At 44.9% G+C, this 27,982-nt stretch overlaps 1 protein-coding gene across 1 annotated transcript in view; it reads left to right on the top strand.

The window, feature by feature from the left end:
• SLC35H1 (solute carrier family 35 member H1) overlaps nt 1–27,982 on the top strand; it is a 99,580-nt gene that overhangs the window by 44,492 nt on the left and 27,106 nt on the right. Inside the window, exons 6-9 of the mRNA XM_086932588.1 lie at nt 2,943–3,111; nt 8,993–9,076; nt 25,776–25,951; nt 26,775–26,904. Of these exons, the coding sequence (XP_086788714.1) occupies nt 2,943–3,111; nt 8,993–9,076; nt 25,776–25,951; nt 26,775–26,904 (559 nt within the window). The remainder of the gene's footprint in view (nt 1–2,942; nt 3,112–8,992; nt 9,077–25,775; nt 25,952–26,774; nt 26,905–27,982) is intronic.

Below are 27,982 nucleotides of genomic sequence, written 5' to 3'. Positions count from 1 at the left end.
TCGGGATTCTGAAGAAGCTGAGAAAAGTCCTGGACTTACTCCCGATTGAAGCCCGTCAAACCCTGGTCCATGCCCTGGTGACAGCTAGGTCGGACTATGGGAACCTGCTGTACCTGGGGGCTCCAGAAAAAAGCATGGCTCGCCTGCAAGTGCTGCAGAATGCGGCAGCGCGTCTGATTCTTAGACTGCCTAAAAGGGCGCCTTCTAAGGCGGCCCTCCAGCAGCTACACTGGCTCCCTGTGAGGAGAAGAGTGGAATATAAAGCCCTCTGCACATGTCATCGCATCTTGAATGGCAGGGCACCCGACCCTCTGACTAAATTGATCGAAGTGTACAAACCAACACGTGCGCTTAGATCCACAGGGGGCGGCCTACTGAGGATTCCAAGAATTAAGAAGGCCCGCATGGGAGGCAGGTCCTTCAGATGCCTAGCGGCAACTAACTGGAATAAACTGCCAGCGGACTTGCGCCTGGAACCAGAGGAGGCTAGGTTCCGAGCGAAACTCAAAACATTTCTCTATACTAAATAGCGGCCCGCTCAGTTTTTGTGTCCCCTGCTATCTGCCTCTCCCACTTTCAGCGCGTGGACACGCCGGTGTGCGTAATCGCAGCGCTCTACAAATGTCCCAATAATAATAATAATAATAATAATCTTAACTGAACTGTCCCATCCCTGGAATGAATCCATCACTTTTTTTCACTGCAATATGCCATGGCCACCTCTAGAGTGCCTATCTGTCCAATGGTATATGCTTTTGGAGCTATTCTAATGCTGTTCTCTACGACCCTTGCTCTGTTCCTTCATTGCCACTAGTCACTTTGGCTGGAACTATGGCACTGATCCCTGCTGCAGGCTCAGCACTATGCCTGACTCTGTCTCCTCTTGCTAACCCCGCAGGCTCTTCAATTTTGGCACTGACCTATCCAGTGCAACAATCCCAGTGGACGCCACAGGAGCCCCAATCAACTCCTTGCACAGTAACCCTAAGACTGGTTTTGTTGTGTCTCATGGAGTTTACGTTTCTTCGAAGGGACGTTATGCGCCTTATAGACGAAGGCTGATACTTTTTTCAGAGACTTTGACCCCATTGTGGATCCTGGCTCGGACACGGACGATGGGGAGGACATTCTATAATGCTGGACCTAGATTTTACTAGCTTTAAGGATGCTAGTCTCCTGGCCCCCTCACCTGAATGAGGGCTATAATCCACAATATGATGACCTCCCTCAGAGGTCCGCTCTTTTTATTTGGTCATTAAGATGTTGGCAGAGGTGTTGGGTCTCCAGCTTCCATCCGCTGAAACCAAGACCAGCCTCTTGATAGAGGTGCTACATGCTACATCACACTCTACAGAACCTTTTTTGCCTTTCAACAAGCCCTCACTGACCCATTCTTCCTGAGTGGGAGAGGCCCACATTCTCTAAACTGTGCACGGAGTAATAGTAAGAAGATCTAGCCTGGCACTGGGTGACCCAACCTTTCTGTTGTGCACCCTTTCCTGAAGATCCTCATGGTCCAAGCATGCTGTTCATCCAGACTCTTCAACCCCCCCCCCTGGAGCTTCTCCTAGCACCCCATCTGATAAGTGTCCAAAAAGATCAAACTGTTCACTAAGAAGTCTTTTTTAGGAGGCAGTATGGGCCTGAAATCTTTAAATGCCACCTGTCCCCTGGGTCGCTACATCACATGGCCCAGTTGGTACTTTCCAGTTTACCGGATCACCTTTAATCCGGTTCTCAGGTTTGCTTAGGAACAGACCAACTGTGGTGAAACTAGTCATTTAGTCCTGGCTGGACATGGCGGATCCAATTGTCCTAATTGTTGGAGGCCTCTTCATGTTTATTCTAACCATACGTAACATTGTATAAAAAATGTACCGGCTAAAGGAGTGATGTAAAAGCGATGTTAGTGTAGAAATCTACTTTGTCGTCCATTTGATTAAATGAATGTTAAACTGTTGTATCACTTAATAAAGAGAACTAAATGAGTGCATAAGGAAATGTCATTTGTGTAGCAATTCTGGTATTTATAGTCCTGGAGCATTTTCTGAGTACCAGTATCTAAACTCTATTCTTGACAAAGATTTAAACTCTGGTCTACAGATTAGGCATTGTAATGTTAATAATTGGTGGGCAGAACAGTGAGCGAGTTGAGAAAGCTGAATGGACACACTTGTATGTTAGCGGCTGCAACCAAACTTTACATTAAAACGTTAAGATGAGGTTTCTAGTCTGCCTTTGAGTTCCCGGTATTCCCCTACCATTAATAATAGAAGTAAGACTAGAGATTTAAAGTAATACAGCTGTAACCTTATAGTGAAGCAATAAACCTACCTAGAATGTGTTAGTTCCAAAAATATATGACCTTTCAATTCCTGGTTTCTCTGCTGAGTCATTCCACTTTCCGTTGATAGAAGCAAAAGTTGTATTGGCAGTTGCATTATGAACCTCTGTGGAGCTATTTTAGTGTTCAGGTAGTTCTTGTAGTCTTTTTCTGTCTTTTGGGAGTGGATGTACTGATGTTGTTGTCAAGTCATGAGAACATAGTTCAGAGTTCTTGAATGTTGACAAACAGGTCTGATGATGCTTCTGTGAAGTTGCCCACTTAAGTGGTGGGCTAGTTGAGATCTTTGCAATAGTAAGTAAATAAGTTGACATATTGTGAGGCCACCTACTCATTTAGATCTCGCACTTCAATTTTTAATTTCTAGTTACTTCCTTTGAAGCAAGAAAATATTGATCCTTCTCTAAGGGATCCTGTGATGCCAGTGGATCCACCAAATTTCGGAAATAATTTTTTATACTTTTCTAGCATCCGTGAGGCTCTTCTGCTTGAAGGCTGGATGCTGATCATGTTCTGAGGGTTTCCTTTATAAATTCAGGTGCTTAATATTTTTCTGTAAATGTGTCCTCATACTTTTGTCTCTTTTCTTTTTAAACAGCGGGCAGTTCTAATCCTTGTTGTTTTACTAATTGCTGGAGGCCTCTTCATGTTCACCTACGAGTCTACGCAATTCAACGTTGAAGGCTTTGTGCTAGTCCTCATGGCTTCCTTTTTAGGTGGTATACGGTGGACACTAACCCAGATCCTAATGCAGAAGGAAGAGCTGGGTGAGTGCATCTGTAGATTGACTTTCTGTAATTTTATGTCCTGGATTCTAATCTCAATCATGCGCTGGATAGTGTTGCAGAAGAATGCACTTGCTAAAGAAGAGAGGGTTGTCATTCCTAGCCTGCTACATGTCACCAGGGCACCTTGTTGGAGGTTGTCTTTTGGAAATCTAGTCTACTCTGTAGTTGTATCATGGCTGCTTCCATTGAGCCATTTGGACTGACAACAATTATCTGCAACGGAAAAGTCTGTAGTTGAACATATGGTGTCTTGGTAACATGGACCGACGTGTAGCAGTTTGATGGATTTCAAGGAATTATGCAGTTTAATAAGGGTAGGCAAATGTATGGGTATTTTATTTTAAAGGTTTTATATGGTGCTGGCTAGACCCGGAGGTATCAGAGCGCTTTACTTGAGCATCAGATCATAGTTACAGATTAGATCGTTACAAAGGTTACACAGTTATTGGAGCCTGGCATCATAGTTACTTGTAAAGTCAAGATAAACAATAAGCACAAATACGAAAGGGGAAAAGCAAGCAAGGGGAAAGATTCAGGGGAGGGGGAAGGAGCTGGGGAAGTAGACAGTTAATGAAGGCGGGAAAGAGGAGGAGAGGGTGAAGGACATCGCATGGAAAGAGGGGGAGGGCGACTGGGACACACACCGGTAAGCTGTGATCCCAGGGGAAGTGGTATCACTTCCCTATCTCTGTTGTGGGAGGCACCCGTTGCACATTGGACTCTCTCAGAAGGGTATCAGACTCCAAGGCCTACAACCTGGATCCTTCCCCAAAAAGGGGAGAGGGAGTGCTTTGGCAAGCGGTGCCATACCATACCTCAGCTGTGAGTGGCTCCCTTGGCGCAGTGGACTCTCTAAGCGGGTACACTGAGACTCCAGAGTATAAATATTGGATCTTTCCTCAACTAGGGGAGAAGGAGTGCTTAGTCAAAGGGCACACAGGACAGGGGGCTAGGCAGACTAGCAGGCAAGGTGAGAGATTCAGGGGAGAGTGGATAGGAGCTAGGGAGATAGACAAAGGGAGAAAGAGTACTAAATGGGAACAAATTTAATTAATGAGTTATTATATAGCGTTGGCTAGACCCGATGGAATCAGAGCGCTTTACATGAGGGACAATAATGTTGCAAATTACATCAGTTAAAAGTTACAACAGTATCAAGAAAAGCATTTAAAGAACATAGGGGACAAGGTGAAAGGAGCAGGAAGGGTAAGGGGATAGGGTAAAGGGGTAGGAGGAAGACAAGAGGTAGAGACGAGGGGAAAATAGTTACAAAAGATATCAGAAAAAACTTTTTAGGAGCATAGAAGAAAAGGAAAATGGGGTGAGAAATGGAAAGGGGGTGAGGGCAAAAGGGGTAGTGTATAGATACAGCTGAGAGACAAAGGGAAAGTTTGTCCAAGGTCCGGCTGGGTAGGTGGCGGCTGAGGGGGAATCCTCGGCCCATCTCCTCTTCAGCTATCAGGTAGCTCCACCGGGCATCGGTCAAATGGCTAGGTCTCAACAGAAAAACATTAAAGGGGAAGAGGGCGAGAAGGAGGGAGCGTAGCGGGGGAAGGGGGTGGGGTGAAAGGGTAGGAGGGGGAAACGACAGAGAGACAAAGGAAAGTCTGCCCAAAATCCGGCTGGGTAGGTGAAAGCCAAGGGGGAATCCACAACCCATCTCCTCTTCAGCTAACAGGTAGCTCCACCGGACATCGGTCAAATAGCAGGGTCTCTACGATCGAGGGAGGGTTCAGAGTACACTTCCAGGAGGGTGAGCAGGATCAAGGTCAGGTGAGGGATGTGGTTAAGCTCAGGACGCTGACCAGGTCTTTTGTCTGGGAGCGTTAGAGCATCGTGGAGAGAAACTGAGGCTGCCAACTTGAGGTCAGGCAGGGGGTTGAGACCTTGGTGTTAAGTTCAGTAGGTCCCCAAAATTCACAAAGCATAGGGGGTGTAATCTATGCCGTGAAGCGGCAAGAGGACAGGGCCAGTGTCCGCTTGTCTTCAGAGGGGGTGAGTGGCAGGTCTGGCGTGGCGTCTTCAGAGTCATTCTGCAATAATCAGGGAGCCCTCCACGTTCTGCAGCCCCATCGAGCATACCAGCTCCTCTTGTACATAATTACATCAAAGAACAGGCACAGTAGCACATAAGAACTCTATTCTACGCCAACCTCATAAACCTAAATCTAGTAGACCACAGCTCCTAAACATTACTTGCATTAGGAAATAAACTTAGTAACATAACCTGCAGTAGGGTATAAATCAAACCTAGACCACAGTAGAAAACATAAGACAGTAGGTAAAACTTAGTAAGCATAAAAGCACATCTATAAGCATAAATCAAGGTGCATAAATCACACTACAAACGTTACATTTCCTAGCACCTATAAAACGTACACTAGCACCTTCCGCCCTACAAACCTAATAGTCCCCTGGGCCAACTGGCCATCTAAAAGGGGCTCAAATGCCCTCTGTCCAAAAAGTCAGGGCACGCTGCCAATGCAGCGACTGTCACGGGGGGTGCACTTGGCGCCAACCTAAACGTGGCAACTGCCCACTACCCGTTGGGCAGCTGGGAATCTTCAATGAAGGGCCTAAACGTTGCAACTGGCACGAAGTGCTTCGCAGCTGTGAAGGCCAAGGTAGGGATGGGGCAAAGGAGTGCATCTCACTCCTGGAGTAAAAAGACATGTCCCCTGAAATAAAGAAGAACCTAAATGGTGCAGCTGCCCACTACTTGCTGGGCAGCTGTGAAAGCGGAAATGCGGCACAGACTCTCACTGGTCCTCAGGACAAATGTGCCCCCCTTTGTTGGAGCTACTCGGGGTTCAGTAAATAATTATCAAAACGCTAGAGCCATCTGGCTCTGAAAATAATGTTGCTAAACTGACCAATAACTGATGTGGGAGCGATTATTGTGAATGGGACACCGAGAACGCCTGGAAAGTTCACTTAATGCACTATTGACAAATAATTCAGTTTAGGAGAGGCTTATGAAAGAACCAGGCTGGCCTTATTCATTGTAACTATACCCCCAAGCAATATTGAGCTCTTTCCGGAGGACACAGCAGAAGAAGGGAATTTATTTTAAATTTCCATATAACTTAATCATAAACACACTACACACACATTATGAGATAATCAGAAATCGTGGAAGAAATCTGCTTCATCCCAAATTCGTTACACTGTTTTCTTTCACGTTGTACGAAGATATAAGGAATCATATATATATATACTAAACTGAATTCGTCCAAGGTATTGGAAGTGGCAGGAACACCCTGAGGATGAGCCAGGCATGGGGGCCGCTGCGGCTAGCAGTCTGTGACTTCACGGAGACGTGGGATCACTGAATCTACACGCCACGACCCGTTTTTTGGACTCTAGTCTTGGGGTTGGTGCGATAGGGGACTCGAGGCTGCTTCCAACACCATTATTGCGAGTTTTTCTCGGCTGACATTAGCCCCCTCCTCCCTTGCTGGGCACAAAAGCACTCACTGACTCAGTCACGGACACTTACCGGAATAATGCCTGCTGGGATTAGAAGTCCATGAATCAACGGACGACAGCTGGAGGCAATCAACTTCGGAGCCAGTTACACTCCAGATAAAGGGAGCGCCACGGAACACCAAGGGAGGAGCGAGTGAAACATGCAGCAACTGGGTGTCTGACGAAGGCAGGAGCCGAAATGCATTATACCTGATGTTGCTGGTGAATTAAAGGCTGCCAAGAATCTCCCCGCTGTGTCCTCTCGTCTTTTCTGTTGGAGGGACTTATTCGCATACTTTCACGTGTTGGCCAGTTACACGTGTAAAAGAGGACCCGCCCCACAAGTTTCCTGCTACAAAAATTGGCAACTAAACTGAATTCGTCCAAGGTATTGGAAGTGGCAGGAACACCCTGAGGATGAGCCAGGCATGGGGGCCGCTGCGGCTAGCAGTCCGTGACTTCACGGAGACGTGGGATCACTGAATCTACACGCCACGACCCGTTTTTTGGACTCTAGTCTTGGGGTTGGTGCGATAGGGGACTCGAGGCTGCTTCCAACACCATTATTGCGAGTTTTTCTCGGCTGACATTAGCCCCCTCCTCCCTTGCTGGGCACAAAAGCACTCACTGACTCCGTCACGGACACTTACCAGAATAATGCCTGCTGGGATTAGAAGTCCATGAATCAACGGACGACAGCTGGAGGCAATCAACTTCGGAGCCAGTTACACTCCAGATAAAGGGAGCGCCACGGAACCCCAAGGGAGGAGCGAGTGAAACATGCAGCAACTGGGTGTCTGACGAAGGCAGGAGCCGAAATGCATTATACCTGATGTTGCTGGTGAATTAAAGGCTGCCAAGAATCTCCCCGCTGTGTCCTCTCGTCTTTTCTGTTGGAGGGACTTATTCGCATATATATATATATATATATATATATATTGCACTGGTGCGGTCTGCTGGCACTGACGAATGTACCGCTCACCGGGTATGCGTCTGATTGGATTAAGGGTTAGTTTCTTGGGTGGTTTCATCGTTCTACTTTGTTGGCACCGCCTTCGGCCGCAGCCACCATCTTAGGGTCAGGCATTTAGCTTTTATTGCTTCTCTTCCCTCCGGAGCATGCTGCCAGCCGCAGGCCTGGTATCAACTCATGGGCAGTCACCAGGGGGCCCGCCACTCTGGCACGCATCAGTCAAAACATTCTCTGCCAGGCCACAGCACTGCCAGGCAGTAACTATCGTCAGGGGCCTCCCTCGCTGGTTCACTTCACTGGGCGAGTGCTTATTCCCCTTTACTTGGTTCCCTGTGGATTCCGCTACACTCTTGCTCCTCTGGGTCCCCAAGTCTCGGCCACACACTCCTGTGTATCCACTCCTCTCCTCCACTCAGTACCAGCTGGGAGGTCAAAACTTGCATCGAGAAGCGGGCGGCAGGAGGGGGTGGGTGGATGAGGCCGTTATCAGATGATTAAAGCGGCAACCAGCGATATGGCGGTCAACTTCTCTCAGCTCCCGAGTGTTTTTTCACAATTCCCCGGGTGCCATCTTAGTTCGTTTCCGTGCGGGGAAGACGCAGATCATATCTCGGCAAGGGGGGATCGTAGGGAGGCAGTTAATGTTCAGAATGGTCCACCACTTCTCCGATTTGCAAAAACTGATAAAATTGGCAGGATTAGGACGCAGTGAAATGCCGCTCTAGATGCCGGTGTGCGGGTTCATCAAGGAACTTCAACTCCGGGCGGCCATCATGGTATGCATTTGTAAACTCCCTGCATTATATTTTATATGAAGTTACTAAGCCCAGAGCATTATATTCTATATGAAGTTACTAAGGCCAGTGCATTATATTCTATATGAAGTTACTAAGGCCAGTGCATTATATTCTATATGAAGTTACTAAGGCCAGTGCATTATATTCTATATGAAGTTACTAAGGGAGTGCATTATATTCTATATGAAGTTACAAAGGGAAGGGCATTATATTCTATATGAAGTTACCAAGGCCAGTGCGTTATATTCTATATGAAGTTACCATGGCCAGGGCATTATATTCTATATGAAGTTACTAAGGGAGTGCATTATATTCTATTCATGCTCGAGTGGTCAGTCATGAGGGTGTGTGAAATAGAGTGAATTTGGTCCATGAAGCAGCAGTTGAAAACTAGTAAGGGAGAATGGTACAAGCTTGTTTAAGGGCAGATGTTTGGTATATTGGGAATAATGGAATGGGAATAGGCAAATTGAAATTGGATTACAACAAATGTTCTGGTGGCTAGAAATGAATTTATAAATGTGCTTCAAACTGGTATTTTGCTGTTTCTTGCTTACTTTAAAAAGTTGTGTGCGTAGAACAGAATTATGTTGTTTACCTGTTTCTAATTTTACACATTTAGGTCTGCAGAATCCCATTGACGCCATGTTTCATCTTCAACCACTTATGTTCCTCAGCCTCCTTCCACTGTTTGTCTCTATCGAAGGTACTGGAAATATATTGTTCAGTGTGAGGAGGGGAGGGTGGGGTGGGGTTACTTGGGTACAGAGAGACTGGCAAAGAAAGGAGAGGATGTGAATAATAGGGGTCTTATTTTGAGTTTGAAGGACTGATCACTGGGTCAGAATGTGGTGGATATCCCGTCCTCCTTCTTGCAAGTTTCACAGACTTTAAAGCAATTGGAATACATCAAACTTTATATATAGCACTAAATTGGTAATGGCATAAACTCAGTATGAGTTGCTACAGGAGGGTTAGGCCATTGACATCTGGATGCCATGATCTCTTCCTAAGACTAGTTTTTGATTACTGTCCAACATAAAATGTACACATTTTACAAAAAAGCTTGGTTTTACTCTTAAAACTGGTTGGTCAAGCTTCTTTTAATTCAACATTGTGGTGACTGCAACTGTGTGACCTTTTTCAGAAAAGGTTAATATATAGGTAAGACAGAAAAGCATGCACCGCCGTCGTGCTCCTTTTTCGCCACCACATTTTATTGGATCTCATATACTTCACCTGTTTTACTTTTTTGATAATGTACTGTAGTCTAAGCAGTTCTTTTTCCCTACATCAGAGTGCAGTAAATATCTACAGATTGCTTGCAAGTTACCAAAAACATCTGGTGTAGGAGAGATTTCTGAACAGCTTAGTCGTTGGCAATCCACCCTGTGTTGTATTTGCGTCTGTTTTGGGATCTGCATCGTTCCAACTGGTAGAGTTATTTCTTCACAACTCCATGATATTCAGATGTTTGGCTCCAAAACTGATCTCAGAAGTTTCATCACTGCCTGGTCAAGATCAGAATATTGTTGCTCCATTTTGCCAAAGTCTTGTGGAAGGCCAAACAAAAAATTATCTGAGACTACACCTGAGTACCAGGCATTCTTTCTTTACCAGAAAGCCTCTATCCCCAGGTCAGCAGTTTTTTTCTGCCTATATATCTTGTTACTATGAAGTTCTGTCTGAACTACTCTGAGCTGAAATAACGTATTTTGTTGTTTCTTCTCAGGAACTTTCAGTTAGGGAGACGGAGCTACGAGGGGTACAAATCGGAATTTCTTCACATCTGGAGGAACTAGTGGTATATTGTGGGTGTCTTCAGAAAAGAAAACTTGGTCGGCGAAACCGACTGCTCCTACCCATTATTTTATATCCATTGCCCAAACGTCTTCGGGGCCTATTCACAAACTGCATTTTGTAGTACGTTTAATAGTACTACAGTAGCAGTACTCGCATACTGCAAATGCTATTCAAATTAAGTTTGGAGGGCAATGCCGGTCCTATCCTTTGAGTAAAGATCTCCACCCTTGTTTTAGTAGTACATTTGGGAAGCACTGAGGGAGTTACTGTAAAATTGTGAAATGTTCTACATGTCAAATATATCCAATGTATTTTAATTAATATTTAACATATTACTTTTACTATGTTTAAGTTGTTAATAGTTTTAAAATTTTCCTACACTTTACCATGAGGACATCGTGAAAAATTCCTAGAAGTAACTCTACACTTATAAGTTTGTTTCCAACCAATTTAAGGGGTGTGGAGACACGTAAGGCTACACTTTGTGGAAATTTTGGCTATTCACTATTTGCAAGCGTACATTTTACTACAAAATGTGAGAGTAAATTTACATGTGTATTTTTCCTCATGTGTAAATTGACCTTTGTAAATAGGCCCTTTGGCCTCTAAAGCACATTTGCTTGATCATATAAAACAATTTCACACTACAAATCCGCTATATTGCCTGGTCCCGTAAGATCACCTTCGCGCTAACCATCTTCTGCCAAACTACCAGTCTGGTTTCAGGTCACTCTGCAGCACGGAGACAGTCACCTTTGACATCATAGAAAATGCCCTCTTGAGCACAAATAAAGATGAACCCTGCCTCCGTATATTGCTGGACCTCCCAGCTACCTTTGACACAGTCTACCTCCTACCCTTATAAGCACTCTCGAGTCACGAATGAGATTCACTGGTAATGTCCTTCACGGGTTTTCCTCCTACGTTTCCAAACAAGACCAGCTTGTTCACATGGTCATCACTCCCAGGTCACAAAAGATCCCGATCATGTGTGGGGTTCCCTAGGGTTCCTTACTGTCTTGTGTCCTCTTCAGCCTTTACATGGAGCTGCTTGGTGTTCGACTTACAGGTTGTTACAATTGATAATCAACGTGACTTCATACAGTCAAATCATCAAGTCCTGAATGTCCTACACCTTTCTGAAGCTCAGTTCAACCAAAACAGCATTCCTGTTACTTGCAAGAACAACAAACAAGATACAGTACAAACCTGGCGCAGTGACATGAACCGTGATGGCTTAGATCCCCAGTTCTCACCGAATGCCAAGTCATTTGGAGTCACCCCAGACACCAACCTCACCCTCCAGGAACAATCTGTCAAAATAATAAAGATGGTTTGCTACCAACTTTCTATTTTAAAGAAAGTCCAATTCTTTCTTTCAGAACGAGTCATCAGGGCTGCTGTACAAGTCCTTGTACTTTTCCCATCTGGATGTTGGTTATGACCTACTTCTTGGCCTTCCAGAGTTTACATTGGCATCCCTCAGGGGTACCATACACACCGCAGTATGTCTCATCCAGACATTAAGACAAGCTCTAGTGGGTCAGGCAGTTTTGAATAGCTTGTATCAATTCTCTTCTTCTACTGCAGTACCCATAACCTTCTGTGAGATGTGAAGGGAGTGCTTTACAGTGTATGGTAGCTAATAAATTACATTAGATACATTCTGAAAGTTAAACATGTTGACTGTAACAGTGTTGTATATTCACATGGGGCTGATGTACCAAGAACTTATGAATTCATCAACGTAACAAAATGTAAGGAATAATAAATTCCTTGCCTTTGCAACCTGTTCACTTAGACATGTCAGACTTTTGCGAATCGCTATCATTCAGTAATTGGCTTAGTCATAGTGACTCGCTATGCCAATTTCACAGCGATTTACAAGTAATTTCTCCTCTGCTCCTCTTTCTCTATCACTCTGCCTTACTCCTGTCCTATAATTCCCATTGCCTGCCCTCTGTCTCTTTTGCATTTTCTTTCCTTTCGCTGTCTTCTGCTATAGACTGGCTTCCCTTCATTCCATTCTGTCAGCTCGTTTGACCTGTCCCTTTCTTGTGGCAGGCCTTGGACTAGTTCTTAATTTGTAATATGAGTGCTGGTGCCCAATTTGGATCATCTTTATGATTAAAAACTGCAGAAGCTGATTGTAGGAAATTTGATATTTCTGCAGGATTACCCCAGATATTTCATCTTTTGCTGCACTTTATACATTTGTTGGCTTTAGGACTCTGTGTACTGTACCTCTTCAAACCAGGAAAAAGTGTGTTCTCCCCACACACTTTCAACATAGTGAAATTAGCATACCCCTAATTGGCATATATAACTTACCTATAAGTCCCTAGTATTGTACTCCGGGCATGTAAGTTAAATGTCACCAGTGGACTGCAGCATCCATTGTGATCCCGCTGCAGTGACAATAAAACACAAATGCAGGCCTACAGTTTTTAGCTTGGGCGTTGTTGCAGTTTTAAACTACAAATTCGACCTATCAAAATAACCTCTTTTGACAGGTCAAAACATTTCTTTTAAAAAATAAATATTAAAGGCAGGGCTCTTCCTTTGCCACCAAAACAGGGCACGTGCAAATCAGCGTGCCTCTGTTTTTACATTGGTGTCACATTTTGCTGGAGTGTCAAACCCTGCTTCACATGTCTGCTGGGGGTTTTACATGTAATACTTGGGGTGCACGTTGAAGGTCTGAAACAGAATGGCAAAACAATGTTGTGTATTTGTTGTATGGTTGCTGGAAAATCCTGCTTTGTTCTACCAGATTTCAATTTCTGGATTCATTGTGGGTACAGTGATGGCCCGCAACTGGATTTTAGTGGTAGAGGTGGGGGATTACCACGCACACACACCAACATGCATATACACACGCACACACCAGCACACACACACACACACACACACACACACACACACACCAGCACACAGACACACACCAGCACACACACACACACACCAGCACACACACACACACTCCAGCACACACACACACTCCAGCACACACACACACACACCAGCACACACACACCAGCACACACACACCAGCACACACACACACCAGCACACACACACACACCAGCACACACACACACACCAGCACACACACACACACCAGCACACACACACCAGCACACACACACCAGCACACACACACCAGCACACACACACCAGCACACACACACCAGCACACACACACCAACACACACACACCAACTCACACACACACCAACTCACGCACACACACACCAACTCACACACACACACACACACACCAACTCACACACACACACACACACCAACTCACACACACACACACACACCAACTCACACACACCAACTCACACACACCAACTCACACACACGAGTAGGGAAAGAATACAGGTGGGAAAGCAGCACGGAGGGTGAAGTCACGAACAGCAAGCAACATGAAGGGCAGGCACACAGGGGTGCATGGTGAGGAGCAACGCAGAGGGCGCAGGTGGAGGGGGAGGCAAGACAGAGGTCACGGTGAGGGAAGCAAAAGGAGAACGAGGAACCAGGATGAGGTTGGAAGCGAACAAACAATAGGTGCACCATAGAGTTAAAGGGCCCAAGTGAAAGCGTACGTAAAAGCAATTTGAAGGACAAACTTGTGGAAAATTACATTTTTATAGTGTTGTGAAAAGAAATGTGAAGAAAAGCCAGGCTTCTCATCATTTCGAAGGAGATCCATTTCATTTGGTCATCGAGATATGTTCATCCTTCCCAGTTATTGACAGCAAGCTTTGAGCAACACGCTATCAACATAACAGACCTCTGTCCGCTACGCAGAGGAAAGGTGGTGTATGGAGGGGAGAATGGGCCGGGGACGTCGACCACTGCCTGATTTGGCTTCTAGCCACAGTGGCATCTGCTCTGTCTTAGATGCACTGAGCGGGCGGTTGGGGCTCCACATAGAGACAACTTCCAATCTCCACTTGGAGACCACTTCCAATCTCCACTTGGAGACCACTTCCAATCTCCACTTGGAGACCACTTCCAATCTCCACTTGGTTACTCAGGTGTTGCCAGTGCTTTAAATGGGGAAAAAATAAGTGCAGGTACTCATTAATATGAGCTAGAGGTGTTGCAGGCGGGGCTAGGGGCGGGGCTAAGAGCAACATATGATGATACATCGCCAGTGAGCCTACCTTTCATGAGTATTGGTACTCTCCTCAGCAGTAGAGAAGTGCCTGTACTAACAGGGATAAAAATAATAATAAGTGTTGGTACACAGTACCTGTGAGTACCAGCCCATTTAAAACAATGCCACTGCCCTTTTCCCTACGACCGAGCTCTTCCTGGTTCCATGCCTTTACATAGGCATGTCCTCTCCATTCGCCTCATCTTTACCCAGCCTCTAAGCTTATCTCTCTAGTTCTGCTCCTCTTCCTCCCACCTTTTGCTTGCTCTCACCACAAGTCTTTAATTTCCCCACTATTTGTTCCCTACGTGTCTCCTGTTCTCCCCTCCATGCTGAACTCATCCCCTAAGTTTGCCATCTGGCCAGTATTTTGTTCTGCAGTGTGTGTGCGTGCGTCTGGGTGTGCGTGCGTCTGGGTGTGCGTGCGTCTGGGTGTGCGTGAATCTGTGTGTGTGTGTGTCTGCATGTGTCTGCATGTGTCTGTATGTGTGTCTGTATGTGTGTTTGTCTGTGTCTAGGTGTGTGTGTGTGTCTGTGTTTGTCTGTATGTGTGCCAGTGTGTGTGTCAGTCTGTATGTGTGCCAGTGTGTGTGTGTGTCAGTATCTGTTTTCAGTGTGTGTCAGTGTGTGGGTGTCTTTATGTGTCAGTGTGTATGTGTGTCAGTGTGTGTATTTGTGTGTGTCTGTATGTGTGTCGGTGTGTGTGCCAGTGTGTGGGTGTGTGAATTATACGAAATGCACCAGTTATGACTTTACAGAAATGTCTGTTTAAAAAAAAATACAATTTCTAAGATGATTCATGAATACAGAACTCAACAAATAGCTGGTATTTTTATCAGAAAATAAGTGGCAATCCTAACTTCACCTGTCACCTCTCTTCTTAACATTCATCCCACCTCTTTCCTGCTATGTTCACCTTATCTTTATCCCCAACCAAAGCCATTGCCAGTTGTCATGTAGTTCATTCCTAGAGTGCTGTAGCGTTCCCTGCTATTCATTGCCCTATGGGCAGGGCTACCTTCACGTCCATAGAGTCACTAGTATCTTGTAAATACAGTGATTAATGTTGGAGGGGCTCACAAAGAGGAGCAGCTCCTGTCCTGAACAAAAAGATGCAAAGAAAAACGGCTTCGGCGAAGGCAGAGGATTTTGTTGGGCTGCCACTCGCTTTAGTACAGTCAGTGCCATCAATATCCTAAATACAACTGGATTACTGACTGTCTTTCTTAACCCATTTACACACCTGATTGAGAGGGGCGGGGTGAGGCTAAAGCACTTTCAGCTGAATGGTCGTTGCGTTTGTGATAGACAGGGAAGGGTCTGTCTATCTAGACCCTGTCCTGTTAATCGCAGAGTGACGCAAAGAAAGCCCTCTTTGACCCCTGTGGTCAGCGTCGGATTGGTAACAAGGGCACTCAGGCAATGCCCGAAGGGCCGTTGTCCAGTTCCTGCTGTGGGCTGCTTTTTTTTAGCAGTCTGGGGGGGGCGATTTGTGCTGTTTCTGTATTGTTCAATGCTGCCAGCAGCCCAGTGGGTGCCTGGGGGGCATTTCTGGAGGTAAATGAGCATCCATTACCTCCCTCTTATTAACGGCAGAGGTGTCACTCCAATTCTCTCGCTGGGCCGGCAAAATAATGTGTGCATATTGAGCGGGGCAGGGGGCCTGAGCTAAAGTGGCCTCACTTTTTTTCAGGTGTTTCACCACTGTAAACTAATCTGTGCATTTTTTTGACCCCCCCCCTTTTTTTAAATAAAATTTCGCTGAAGGAGTGTTTTGCAAGGCAATATGCAAATGTGGGCCACTTTTTATTTGCGTGCCCGGGCCGATTTGTAATCCCAATCCAACCCTGCCTGCGGTCTCAGGCCATTCACATGGGTGCGGCTGGAATCTCCAGCAGGGAGAGGCTTGGTGTGCTTACAAGCTCCTGTAAAGCCGAGCTGCATCTACCTTGTGCAATAGGAGAGACTTAACCGGAGCCTGCAGTCCCGTTTATTAGGATACTGGTACTCTCTCTGGCTAATGAGAAGTGCCAGTACCGAGGGCCTGAAAATACAGAAGTGCCAGTACTCTGTACCGATGAGTACCGGCCCATTTAAAGCACTGGGTGTTACCGTGTTGTATTCCAGTATTTAATTTATTCCCAAATTTCCTCATCACACCTATTGAGGTCTTCAACTACTTAGGTGTATTCTCCATTAGACTGAGTGTACTCGCTGCTCCCCTCACCCCGGTCACATACAAGATTCTCCCAGGCCTCAAGGACCTCTTTAGAGCCCTACAATTTGGCGGTGTCTCAGCTCTCTCATTTCTTTTGTAGCCAGGACCCTTCCCTCAGTCCACGTCCAGTAGGTCGCATCTCGTTTTCATATTTCAGTTGCGGGCCTGTCTGCAGATTTACAGGCCATTGCTATCCTCCTAGCTAGGGCCAAGGCAAGATCCAGAAATCTATGTCCCACACGTCGTTTAGGCGGGCGGGGGGAAGAGCCCCAGCACACAATCATGGGCTCTAGTGCACGCCCCACCACCGGCCCACAACACTTCCTCCCAGAACCTGTGTAACGTGACACATCCCCAGGTCATATGTACAAAATCCGCTTCGTTGTACTCCCACCTCTGTCGCTTGTGTAACTCTGTCACTTGCTCTGTCACTTGTGTAGGCGACCCTGAGCCTGTGGGGCATCATGTGGGTCATGTGTTTATATAGTTAATGTGCACGCATTTCAGTCTGGTGTTACGTCAAACCCTTTTGGGGCATGCAAGAATTCTTCCCCATTACTGATGGGGAGTAAAACTACCCTTCTCCCGCCGCTCAGCTGGCCGGGATGTATGGGCGATCCCCCGGCTCCCAAGGATGCGATCAAAAGCCTTGGAGTCTGGCTGGAACCAGACCTGTCTTTCCGCACTCAAGCCAAGAAAACAGCAGGAGTATGTTATGCCCTGCTCAGGTCGGCTCGGAAAATCTTCCCCCTACTTCCGGTAACATCGAGGAAGTTGTTGATTCAGGGCCTCATAACATCTAGACTCGATTACTGCAACGCCATCTTCTTAGGCGCCCCTGAATCAACCTTTAAGACTCTTCAACAGGTCCAAAATGCAGCGGCAAGGCTGCTCACGGACATTCCGAGGAAACAATCTGCGAAACCAGCACTGAAGGCACTGCATTGGCTCCCCGTGCGGGAGAGAGTGACTTTTAAAGCACTCTGTACCGCTCATAAAATTCTTGCAGGCAAAGGTCCCCTTATTCTAAAAAATCTAGTGACTCCCTACAAAGCTGGCAGAACGTTGCGGTCAGACACAAAACATCTCTTGATGGTGCCCAGAGTCAAAAAGGCCCGCACTGGTGGGAGAAGATTTTCATTTAACACGGCAAAGCTCTGGAACTCGCTTCCTCTAAAACTCCGAGCTGAGCCCTGCACACTGCGTTTCCGCAAGGGTCTTAAAACCTTCCTGTTCCCAGCATAACGCCTTGATGCTGTTTCCTTACCACCCGATGTTGTCTTAAAGCGCCGGGACGCCCGAGGGTAGCTGCGCGCTATATAAGATTTAAAAATAAATAAAATAAATAAATAAAAATTCCCAGTCCAGAAGGTCCCTATCCAATATTGTCTCCCAGCGATCGTGCAGTTTTAATAGAGGGACATGGGACATCTCCGACAGTGAGTCATAAAACCACTGTATTTGTTGCTTCGCCGCACCAACTGTAAATATGGAGTGTGTTTCTTGGGTTCCTCTCGACCTACCTCCCACTACTCCCTGAATGTCCGTACCACGGCTACATATAGCAGGAACTGACCTGGCTGAAGTTCAAACCCCTCAACTAGTTTCTCGAAGGGGGCTAAAAGGGATTGTTTGTAAGTCTCTCACCGCCTCCAGTCCGGTTTCAGTCCAAGCTTTCATTTGTTCTGATGTGAATCTTGTTCTGGGTTGTCATGCAGTAGGCCAACCAGGGGCATGACTGGGGTATAAAAGGGGGCTAGCCACTTTAACCATGCATAGTTACCAGCATTGAAGAGCTGAGGTCTGTAGCAGAGATTGGTGGGGATTGGCCACTGCTATAGCTTGCATTCAGCCCAGCAGTGGATCCGTATGAGTCCAAGAACCCGTCGAGTCTGTCCCCTCAAGGCCTGTTCCTTCTTGCCATTTCGTTAGCCCTTGTAGCTGAGAGAGCAGGAAATAAAGCTTGAAGTTCGGTACCCTAGAATACCTTTTGCAGTGTTACTTACGATACCATCCATCATTCCTTCTCCCGTATAAGGTCCCCCAGCAGTGAGTGCAGCTGTCGGAACTACGTGGCATGTATTGTAGTTGGCAGGGTAATAAAGAAGTATAGCAGGCATGGCTGCATAACCCTCTTAGATAGGGACACCCAGGCCATAATTGGTAGTTGGAGAGAGCACCGAAAGGGTCAGAAAACTTAAGGGACCTGAAAGCCCTCCCAAGATTCCTTAACACTAGTCATACAAGGAGTAGAAGATATGAATCCCTAAGTATCTAGAAGTAGAAGGGGCCCAATTGAGGTCCCCGGGGAGGTCCAGGGGGCGGGGCAGATCCACCACTGTGGGAAACAAATAGATCTTGCTTTTATTAACTTATAGTCCTGGCACAAGCTCAAACTGTCCCATTACGTCCAGAGTCGTCGTTAACAACAACGTTCTCCCAGCACTCAGAAATCAAAGTTGAGATTGTGGTTTAAATAGTTCCTTTTTATTTCTTGTATTCAGAAACCCCCTTTGCCAACACGTGTTTCGCCTTCTTGCTGTTCCTATTTAATAATAGATTTAATCAGGGCTTAACATTAGAATCCGTTCTTCTAATTTAAAGGTGTAGGCGTTTTCAGAGCCAGTCAGTTCTGATGTGTATTCTCTACTAGTCCCAATTCAGTAGTCCTTAATAGTAGATAGTGAATTCAAATTTTCCTAAAAGCAGCATAACCCTTGGTTATCTCCAGTCCCGCCGTGTGTTGGCGATGAGTCTGTGTGTGAATTCAGCGTCAATCTTTCCTCTACTGTGTATCGGGGCGCCTGCGGTTTTGCGGATGTAGATGGGAATTCCAGGTCTCATTTCGCTCATGATTTATTTGGCAATAATAATCACCTTATGATGAAATGATGAAATTTAATATGTGTTTCTCAATACATTTAGCAGTATGAATTTTTTTTTCCCTAATACCTTTGTGGGTAAGGGTGAGGGCTCAGTTATTGATTGTGTTTACTGTCTGCCATCTTAGTTAATATGGTAGTTGATCATCTGCTGCACAACCTTGCTATGAGTAACCATCTCCCCCTAAGCTTTATTTGAGATATTTCCAACTGGCACGTTGTGACTTGCCCAACTAGGCGAGTCACCACTATCGCTGCCAAAAGAAAAAAAGTACTTGCATTAAATGAGTTTGTTTATACTGAGGCATTTTAGTCCCAGCTGGTTAAAGGAAATTGCACTGCATTGATGTTTGTCTAGATGCAGAGGCTTATGTGGCTAATATAAAGAATGCGTTTATTACCTAATCTGAGGCAGTTAAGGGAGCACCATGTAAGTCAACAAACGGGAGTTCAAACGAGAAGGGGATGCGTTGATGCAATATGCTCCAGATCCCACAAAGAACTAAAGCCCTCTCTCCATAGAAAACCGAGGTCAGCCCATAAAGTTGCACGTTCTAGGATGGCTAATAAGAAGGCAATATTGGACTGGAAGAATGCACTTTAATTGAAGGCTTGGGAAGATCTACAGGACGATACCCTTGGGAATGATCAGAAAGCATTTTTTGAATGTTATAAACAATTGGTTTTTGAAGATTCTTAAGAACTGTCTATTGAAATAGCCATAGCCCTGCATGATTGGCCTGGCTTTTTTTTGGGCATCTATTCTATTAGTGAAGGAGTGAGAGGTGTAAGCGAGTCCTCTTGCGCAACAAAGGAACACTTCCTTACCAAATCCTGCCCCTCCCTGGAAAGGTGAGAGAGGCTGTAAGATCTAGCCATAGTGGGAAATCCCCTGGCTCCAATTGGGTCCCCTTAGATCTATTCAAGAGCCATTCTGATTTGTGAGCCTCACTGTTAACTAACATTTTCAGGGTGATTCTTTTCTCTGCCAAAATCCCATAATTGTCTGACTCATTAAATGTACCGATAAGGAAGCGAATCGAAAGGACTCTAGCTTTTATTACCAGCCAATCTCTCTCCTGGGCTGTACGATAAAGGTGTTGGCCCATGTCTTACTCGCCCACCTTGAGATGTGGGCTGAGAAGAACCGTATATTTTCGGATATTCAATATGGGTTCAGGAGAGGACTGGGGACCCAGGACCAATATCTCAATCTTTCCATCGTACTGGGGAAATATGTAGTTGCTAAGCAAGGTTTCATGTTCGTGAGTTTTATGTATCTGTCTAGCGGCTTTGATTGTGTATCCCACACTAAATTGAAGAATATAATGTAAGATCTGGGCGCTGATAGATCCAATATCAACATCATTAGGGAAATATATAGTAATTTCAAAGCTGCAGTCCGGTATGGGCTGGGAGAAAGGGGGGAGGGGATTTGTTCATAGACGTTTAGAGTAAGCAGGGGCATTAGGCAAGAGTGTGTCTTTGCACCTTTCCTCTACACTCTTTATATTATCCATCTGGAGAAGGAGTTAGTGTTAAGGTGACCCAGGTTGGACAGGGTCCCTTAGCAGCATTATTCTAAGCTGACAGCGCTTTCCTTCTGGTCCGCACACCTGTTGCCCTGCAGCGATTATTGGATGCATTTTGCTCATTTATGGAGGGGCTAGCTTTGAGGATTAATGAAGCCAAGTCCTTTGTAATGTACTTTGGATATTAAAGTAAACTGAAACCAATCTTTCAGCTACATTCCAACCCATTAAAACATACAGGCAAATTCAGCTATCTAGATGTAATCCTTAATAGCAGAGGCTTGTGACTTCCTCAGTTGGAAGTCTGAAATAATCAACTAGCAAGGAGTAATAATGCTCTCTTCTCCTTCGCAGCTAAACCTGGGTAAAAGTTTGATTGCACATGTTAGAACGGAGGGTCTCTAGTTGGCAGCGGTAGGTACCTTTGACCAAATAGGGACCCTTGCTCCTAGTCAGGGTAAGAGGCTACACTTCCAAAATAACCCCTGCTCACCCCCTTGGTAGCTTGGCACAAGCAGACTGGCTTATCTCGGAAGCAGTGTGTAAAGCATTTGTGAACACATACAGTAATACAGTGAAAACACTACAAATGGACACCATACCAGTTTAGAAAAATAAGTAATCTTTACTAGACTTAACACAAGACCAAACAACAAAAAGACACAACACTGTAATCAAAAATAGACTTTAAAATGGTAGAAATAGCTTAGTTCATTGTAGATGGTAAAGGCAGCACTTTACTCTCAAAGTACCTTAGATGCATCAGGCAAAACAAGCAAAAGGGTCACAGGGAAGTTGATGCCCTGTTTTTTACACTTGGGAGTGGACGCGTTGGTTCCTTACTGCTGTGCAGGGGAGTTGAGGCTCGCTTCCTTACTATGTGGGGAGTTGAAGCGTCCTTTCTTACTGCGGCCCAATGATAATGCAACAAGATGGCGCCGCAATGCGACAAAATGGCGTCCTTATTGCAATGCAACAATGTTGGATGTGATGCATGCATGCCTGATGGCCGTGTGGTGAACTCTGTAACTTCTGAACCGCGACAGGCCCTGCGACATACCTCTTAGGTGATACGACTGCAACCTCTGCGGCAGCAACACGCTTCCCTGGTGATGTGACGCGCTTTGTCAGTGATGCGCCGGCGAACAGCTGCGGCAGTGACCTGCTTCTTCGGGATGCAACTGCTGCGGCGGCGACACGCTTCTTCTCATTGCGTCGAGCTTCCAGCTCCCAGCGACAAGCAGTCTTCTCAGAGGGCCCAAACAACAGTAGGCACCTCTCTGCAAGTAGAATTCCCAGCAAGGAAATTCAGGGGGAGCTAATGGTGAAGCCTTTGTGCCCATTAGACTTCAGAACAGGAGGCAAGCTCCGCTTCAAGCCCTTGGAGATCTTCCTCAAGATTGTAAAAGTACATGCAAAGTTCCTTTTCTCCTTTCCTTGGCAATAAAGTAACCACAGCAGGCCAACCACAACAGCACAGCACAGGGGCAGTCTCCTCCTTCAGTTACCTTGGTTCTTCTCCTTGGCAAAGGTACGTCTTGATTCCCAGAAGTGATCAAAAGTTCTGGGGTCTGGCCCCAATATTTATACTACTAAATCCTTTGTTCTCTGAAGGCAGAGAGTGTCTGTACCTAGTCAAACTAGTTCTGGGTGCACAACTTCTTCCTTTTTCAGTGTGGGTCAGGGTCATCCGGAGGTGGAGCCAGCATTGTGGAAGGCAGGGATAGTCCTATTCAGGCCCAGGTGCTACTCGTCCCACTACTCCCTATGCAGATAGGTCTATTCAGCCTAGTGCTGACTCACCCTGACTCCTGGAACCGCCACAGTCCCTGTCACTGACAAGAGGTAGGCTGGATGGTTAGGTAAGAAAATACCTACTTTCTGAAAGTGGTATTTTCAAACCCAGAATGTTAAAACCAACTTCACTAAAAGATGTATTTTATCATCTGAGTTCAGGCATACAAAACTAATTTCTACCGTGCTCCCTGGGTCAGTTAGCATTATAAGCTTTTATAATCAAACTGCCCATTCTGGCCTATGGGGACTTGCAATAGTGAAAAACACAATTGGCTGTAATTCACTATCAGGACATGCCACACACATCTGTGCATGTCATACCTTTCACATACTATGCACGCTGCCCTAGGTCCTACCTTCGGGGTGGCTAACATGTAGAAAAGGGAAGGTTTAGGGACTGGCAAGTGATTGCACTTGCCAAGACGACATGGCAGCCCCAGGCTGCACACAGGCTCAGCAATGGCAAGCCTGAGTCACAATTTACAAGCTGCTTCTGTGGGTGGCACAACCAGTGCTGCAAGCCCACCAGCAGCATTTGATTTACAGGCCCTGGGCACACATGGTGCACTGTACTAGGGTTTGACAAGTAAATCAGATAATCCAATCATGGAGTCACTAATCCATTACAACAATTTACAATAAAGAGCATATGCACTTTAGCACCGATCAGCAGTAAAAAAGTGCCCAGAGTCATAAAACTTCCAACAGGTCAGAAAAAATACTGGAAGAAGGCAAAAGGTTCAGGGATGACCCTGCAAAAAGGGCCAAGTCCAACAGCACATATTTGGACCATCTACCTGACAACATGGCATCCTATGGGGCAGGGTATTGGGTATACAGGTTAACAGCAAGCAAATCTATCCTCCACTTAATTTTTCTTCCCCCTTCTTTTTTACATTTGTCAAAGGGAGTTAGGGCTATTATACCTTGAAGGCATTTTAAGGACACACCTAATAATGTTGTGCCACAGGGACTGGATTAATGAGGCTCTATCACTGAATAGAATGTTAATCGAGATTTTCTGACCCAAGGATGAGAGATTTCCTGGTTGAGGGGAATTGGGAATTTGGCCATGGCCTTGGGTAGGTGGGATTTGTATGAAGACCCATCTACAACCTTAATCTTGGTGGATAAAAAGGGGCTGAGGGTCATGTGTTACACATATTGGGAAGACCAATGATGGGTAAAGGTAACTGAGTCCCCTTCTGTTACTTCATACATGCAGCCTAACACTTAATACTGTGCATCAAGTAACAAGAATGCCCCTATCAGCACGCTATTCTATTCAGGTTTCGGTTTAGTCGATTACCCACAGGTAACCCACTTCACCTCTGTGTAATGCCTGGACACATGATCTTTTACCCTGTCCGTGCTATCAGAAATCAGCACTGTGGACTTTACACAACTTTTTTTGCACTTTTTATTCTAACTGCGGATCCTGTACCATTAAGGCGCTTTTGATCAAATATTCCTTGCGTCATTGCTCTGAAGCACTGCACGTTTTGCAGACCCTGGCCTCAGAGGAATAGTGTTAAATGTTTGTGTACACTTTCCTGAGGCTGGTGATCAAGACAAGGAAATTGTGTGGGTAGGTCTCAAGCTGAATGCTTTTTTAGGTGTGTTTTTTATTTATTTATTTTTTTATAAACATTTCTTGCACCTCTGCATTGAAGTACCGCGCCTTTTTGTAATCCTTGGCCCTAGATGTCATTGTGTTGACTTTATATCTACCTTCTAGCCCTGTGCTTAATGCTGGAAAATTGCTAAGGGACACTTCCCAGCTAAACGCTATTGAAGTTTGTGCACTTTGTGATCTCTGTTCTTAAGAACTTTTTATTGTATTGAGGGAGGATTGTAGTTTTTATATTTTTATGACAAATGTGCAGTATGTTTGATCATAACTTGTGTTTTATAATATATTTGTGTATTTTACTTTTAGGTTTTCTATTTTATGATGAAATAAAGTTTGACTTGAGCAACAATAAACATCCATCATTTCAACGCAAAGTTGACTAAGGGGTGATCCTGCGCTTTATAAATACACACTATCTTAGGTTAAATTTGAACTAACTTACTGCATGGGAAGGTTTCCTGCAGCATAACAATTATTTATCTATTTCTAACACAGTTGATAAGGTAGTTGCTAATGCATCTGCTTCTAAAGTCAACAGATCTATTCCTCCAAGAGCAGCATATCCAAATACGTGTTCACATGCAATAAACATGTCACTACAGGCTGACCAATGGTCAGTTGCCAGCGTTCGTAATAAACCAAAGACAAATCTGTAGCATGAGTGCTCTCGGAGCAACATATATTTAATAAGATCTAATGCTGCTCAGTGATGTTTCCATATCTTTTTTTCAAGTTTTATTTCCAGAATTCCATATTAGCTGAAGCTCATCAGGATGAAGCTGTTTCTAAAACCCACTTTAGTGCCATTATTTAATGTCTTATTCCTCTACGTGCCTCACTCTTTGTATTTTCTTCAACCTCAGATAAAGAAATCCGTGTTGAATTTTTTTTACAACTTTAGTGTCTTTATTTTAGATTGCGTTCCAAACTGTAATCACTGGTTTAGCATCTGTGATAATATTGGTGTAATATAATTTTCTGCTTCAAAATGTTTCTAAAACTCACCACTTTCATGTACCATTTTATTTATATTTCAATACCTAAAAGCCTAATAATATATAGAATCAGACTGTTAAAACTGTACTTATTAAAATGTTACACAATCCTTTTGATGATGCGGCTTTCTCTAGCGGTGTGTTGATCTAAAGGAGATGCATACACTCTAACTTCTGTTAAATGGAAAAAACTTTGTAATCGTCTTCAATCCTTTTATTCCATTTTCAAGTTTGTCACTTTTATGTTGGCTGCTGAAAGTTCTACCTCACAGGAGTATGATGACGTAACCCACTGGTATTAATAGTCGTTTTTCATAAATGTGACATTTCTGTGTGTCCTGTTCACCAGCCGTCTCTTTTCTCATCTTTCTCAGGTCTTCACCTTTCCACATCGGAGCACTTCTTCCGATCAAGTGATGTGCACGATATGCTGCTGCTGTTTGGCATCCTTTTGGCAGGTGGTTTTCTTGCTTTTGGGCTTGGCTTCTCAGAGTTCCTCCTGGTTTCCAAGACTTCCAGCCTCACACTCTCCATTGCTGGGATTTTTAAGGTAGGATGATTTTTACATTTGTTTAACACATCCATATTCCACCACTGGTCACGTTTTTGGGGTTCTGATGCTGCCTGGCAGTATATTAATGGAATATCAACTGTCCATATTTTGTAGGTTTACCTGTAGGGTAGAATCAGTATGACTGCAGTACAGGTGTTTGAGCCAAGACTCCCAATATAAGTAGCCTTTGGTAAGCAGCTGTGTGAGTAAAGTTTTTCTGATATTAGAAAATTGTAGAAGCAAGCACAAGACCAGGAAAAGGATGCATGCCGTATCAACAATCTGAATCTCAACACCCAAATTAGTTGAGTGATAGTGGTCTAGTGCATTGGCGAAGTTCGCTTTTACCGGCTCTCTGCAGCACCGCTATGTTGTAGCTCAGATGCCCCATTCATGAGCCATCCTCATTAGGCGAAATATAGCTGTATTGTGAAGGGCTTTGAGATTCCCTCGAGCAAGATGGCGAAAACTATCAATGGGTGTTAAGGTGGGAGGGGGGGGGGGAGTCTGATATTGTGTGCAAGAAATAGAAAGGGGAGCGGGATGGAGGAACCACTTTTGTTTTTCTCAGGGGGGCTGTGGGAGCTTGGAGGATCCTTATTGGTTACAGAGAAGGTATTCCTTGAGTAGAAGACATGGAAGTACCAGTTTGTTGTCATTGACTGAAGATATCCTCAAGAGGCAAGACTGTGACTGAGAAGTTGTAGGCAGACAGAGCAAAGATGTTCAAATAAAGCTTGATGAGGATGAATATGGATACCTGAACAGCTGTTTGAGAGTTGTTATGCCGTCAGTTCACATTTCCCTTCTTCACTCCTAGGAGCTGTGCATACTGCTGATGGCCTCCCGTCTGATGGGTGATAAGATGAGTCCGCTGAACTGGCTGGGTTTTGCGGTATGCGTGTCTGGAATAGCTCTCCATGTATCACTCAAGGCCCTTCATTCCAAAGGTAATTACCAAGATTTGATCTGTCCGTCTCCTACAATTCCTGTGTGCAGCTTTAGCTTTCACCTCTGGGGTGAGACTTGTTGAGGAACACAGCACAGCCAATGCAGAATTTAAACCACTATTAGTTTGAATCCCTTCAGTAATGAATGATCAGAAATAGTGTAAAGAGTAATTGTTTGGTGATCTGGAATGTGCACACAGTGACATGTCTGTCATCAACTTGTCGTACCTGTGTAGAGCATACATTGCCTGCGTTTTCATGTCATCATGAACATATTGACAATTTCTCTTTTCAAGGCGGAGCATCAGAACACCTTATAATATGAAATAAAAAAATACAACAATATGTTTATAGGTGACACCCTGAGGAAAGGGGTCGTTTTCTTGAACTTCGCACTCAATGATTCTAAAATGTTAGAGTGGGAACCTGGAGCCCCAGCTTGCTTTTGACACAATTGTTTCTTTAGACAGCAGCATTCAGTTTTGACACCTGAGCCTTTTTTGATTCCTGCTACTTTTGTCTTTGTTTTATTAGAGATTTTTTGTGTGATTGATGTTTTTTATGGTAAGTGGCAGCCTCTTACTGACGGATGGAGAAAATATGTTTCTTCAAGTTCTGTCATCAATTTGATGGCAATATTTCGGATGATTTGATTCTCTTTGCCTTTATCAGCTGACCATGAGATTTCTGCATGCAGTTTTTTTTTTTAATCGAACTGCAATGTTATCTTACCAAGGAATGCAGTTTAAAGTTTCATCCCTATTGAAGGAGAGACCCAGGTCTAAGAATTTGTCTAGCACTCCACATCTGATACCGGGCCTAGGAGACAATCTTTCCCTATAAAGGTGCTTAGTAGGAATGCCGTCTCTGATTCGGTCATTGAATCATCCTATTTTCAAATCTGTGAAAATAGGTTTCATCTAGAGTTTGAAATATCTTGTACACTTGTTGGAGAGAGGGCTTGTCATATAGGATGTCCTATTTATTGAAATTGAAGGTCCAGGGCAGGCCCTACAGCATTCGTGCATCAACATAGCTTTTAACATCTTTCCTTAGGTCATCTGAGATTGCCTCCACC

Source organism: Lissotriton vulgaris, chromosome 7 (assembly GCF_964263255.1).
Source record: "Lissotriton vulgaris chromosome 7, aLisVul1.2, whole genome shotgun sequence".
In the NCBI taxonomy this organism is placed as follows: Eukaryota; Metazoa; Chordata; class Amphibia; order Caudata; family Salamandridae; genus Lissotriton; species Lissotriton vulgaris.
Note: the sequence above shows the minus strand (reverse complement) of the source record. Positions and strands in the feature narration are given on the sequence as shown.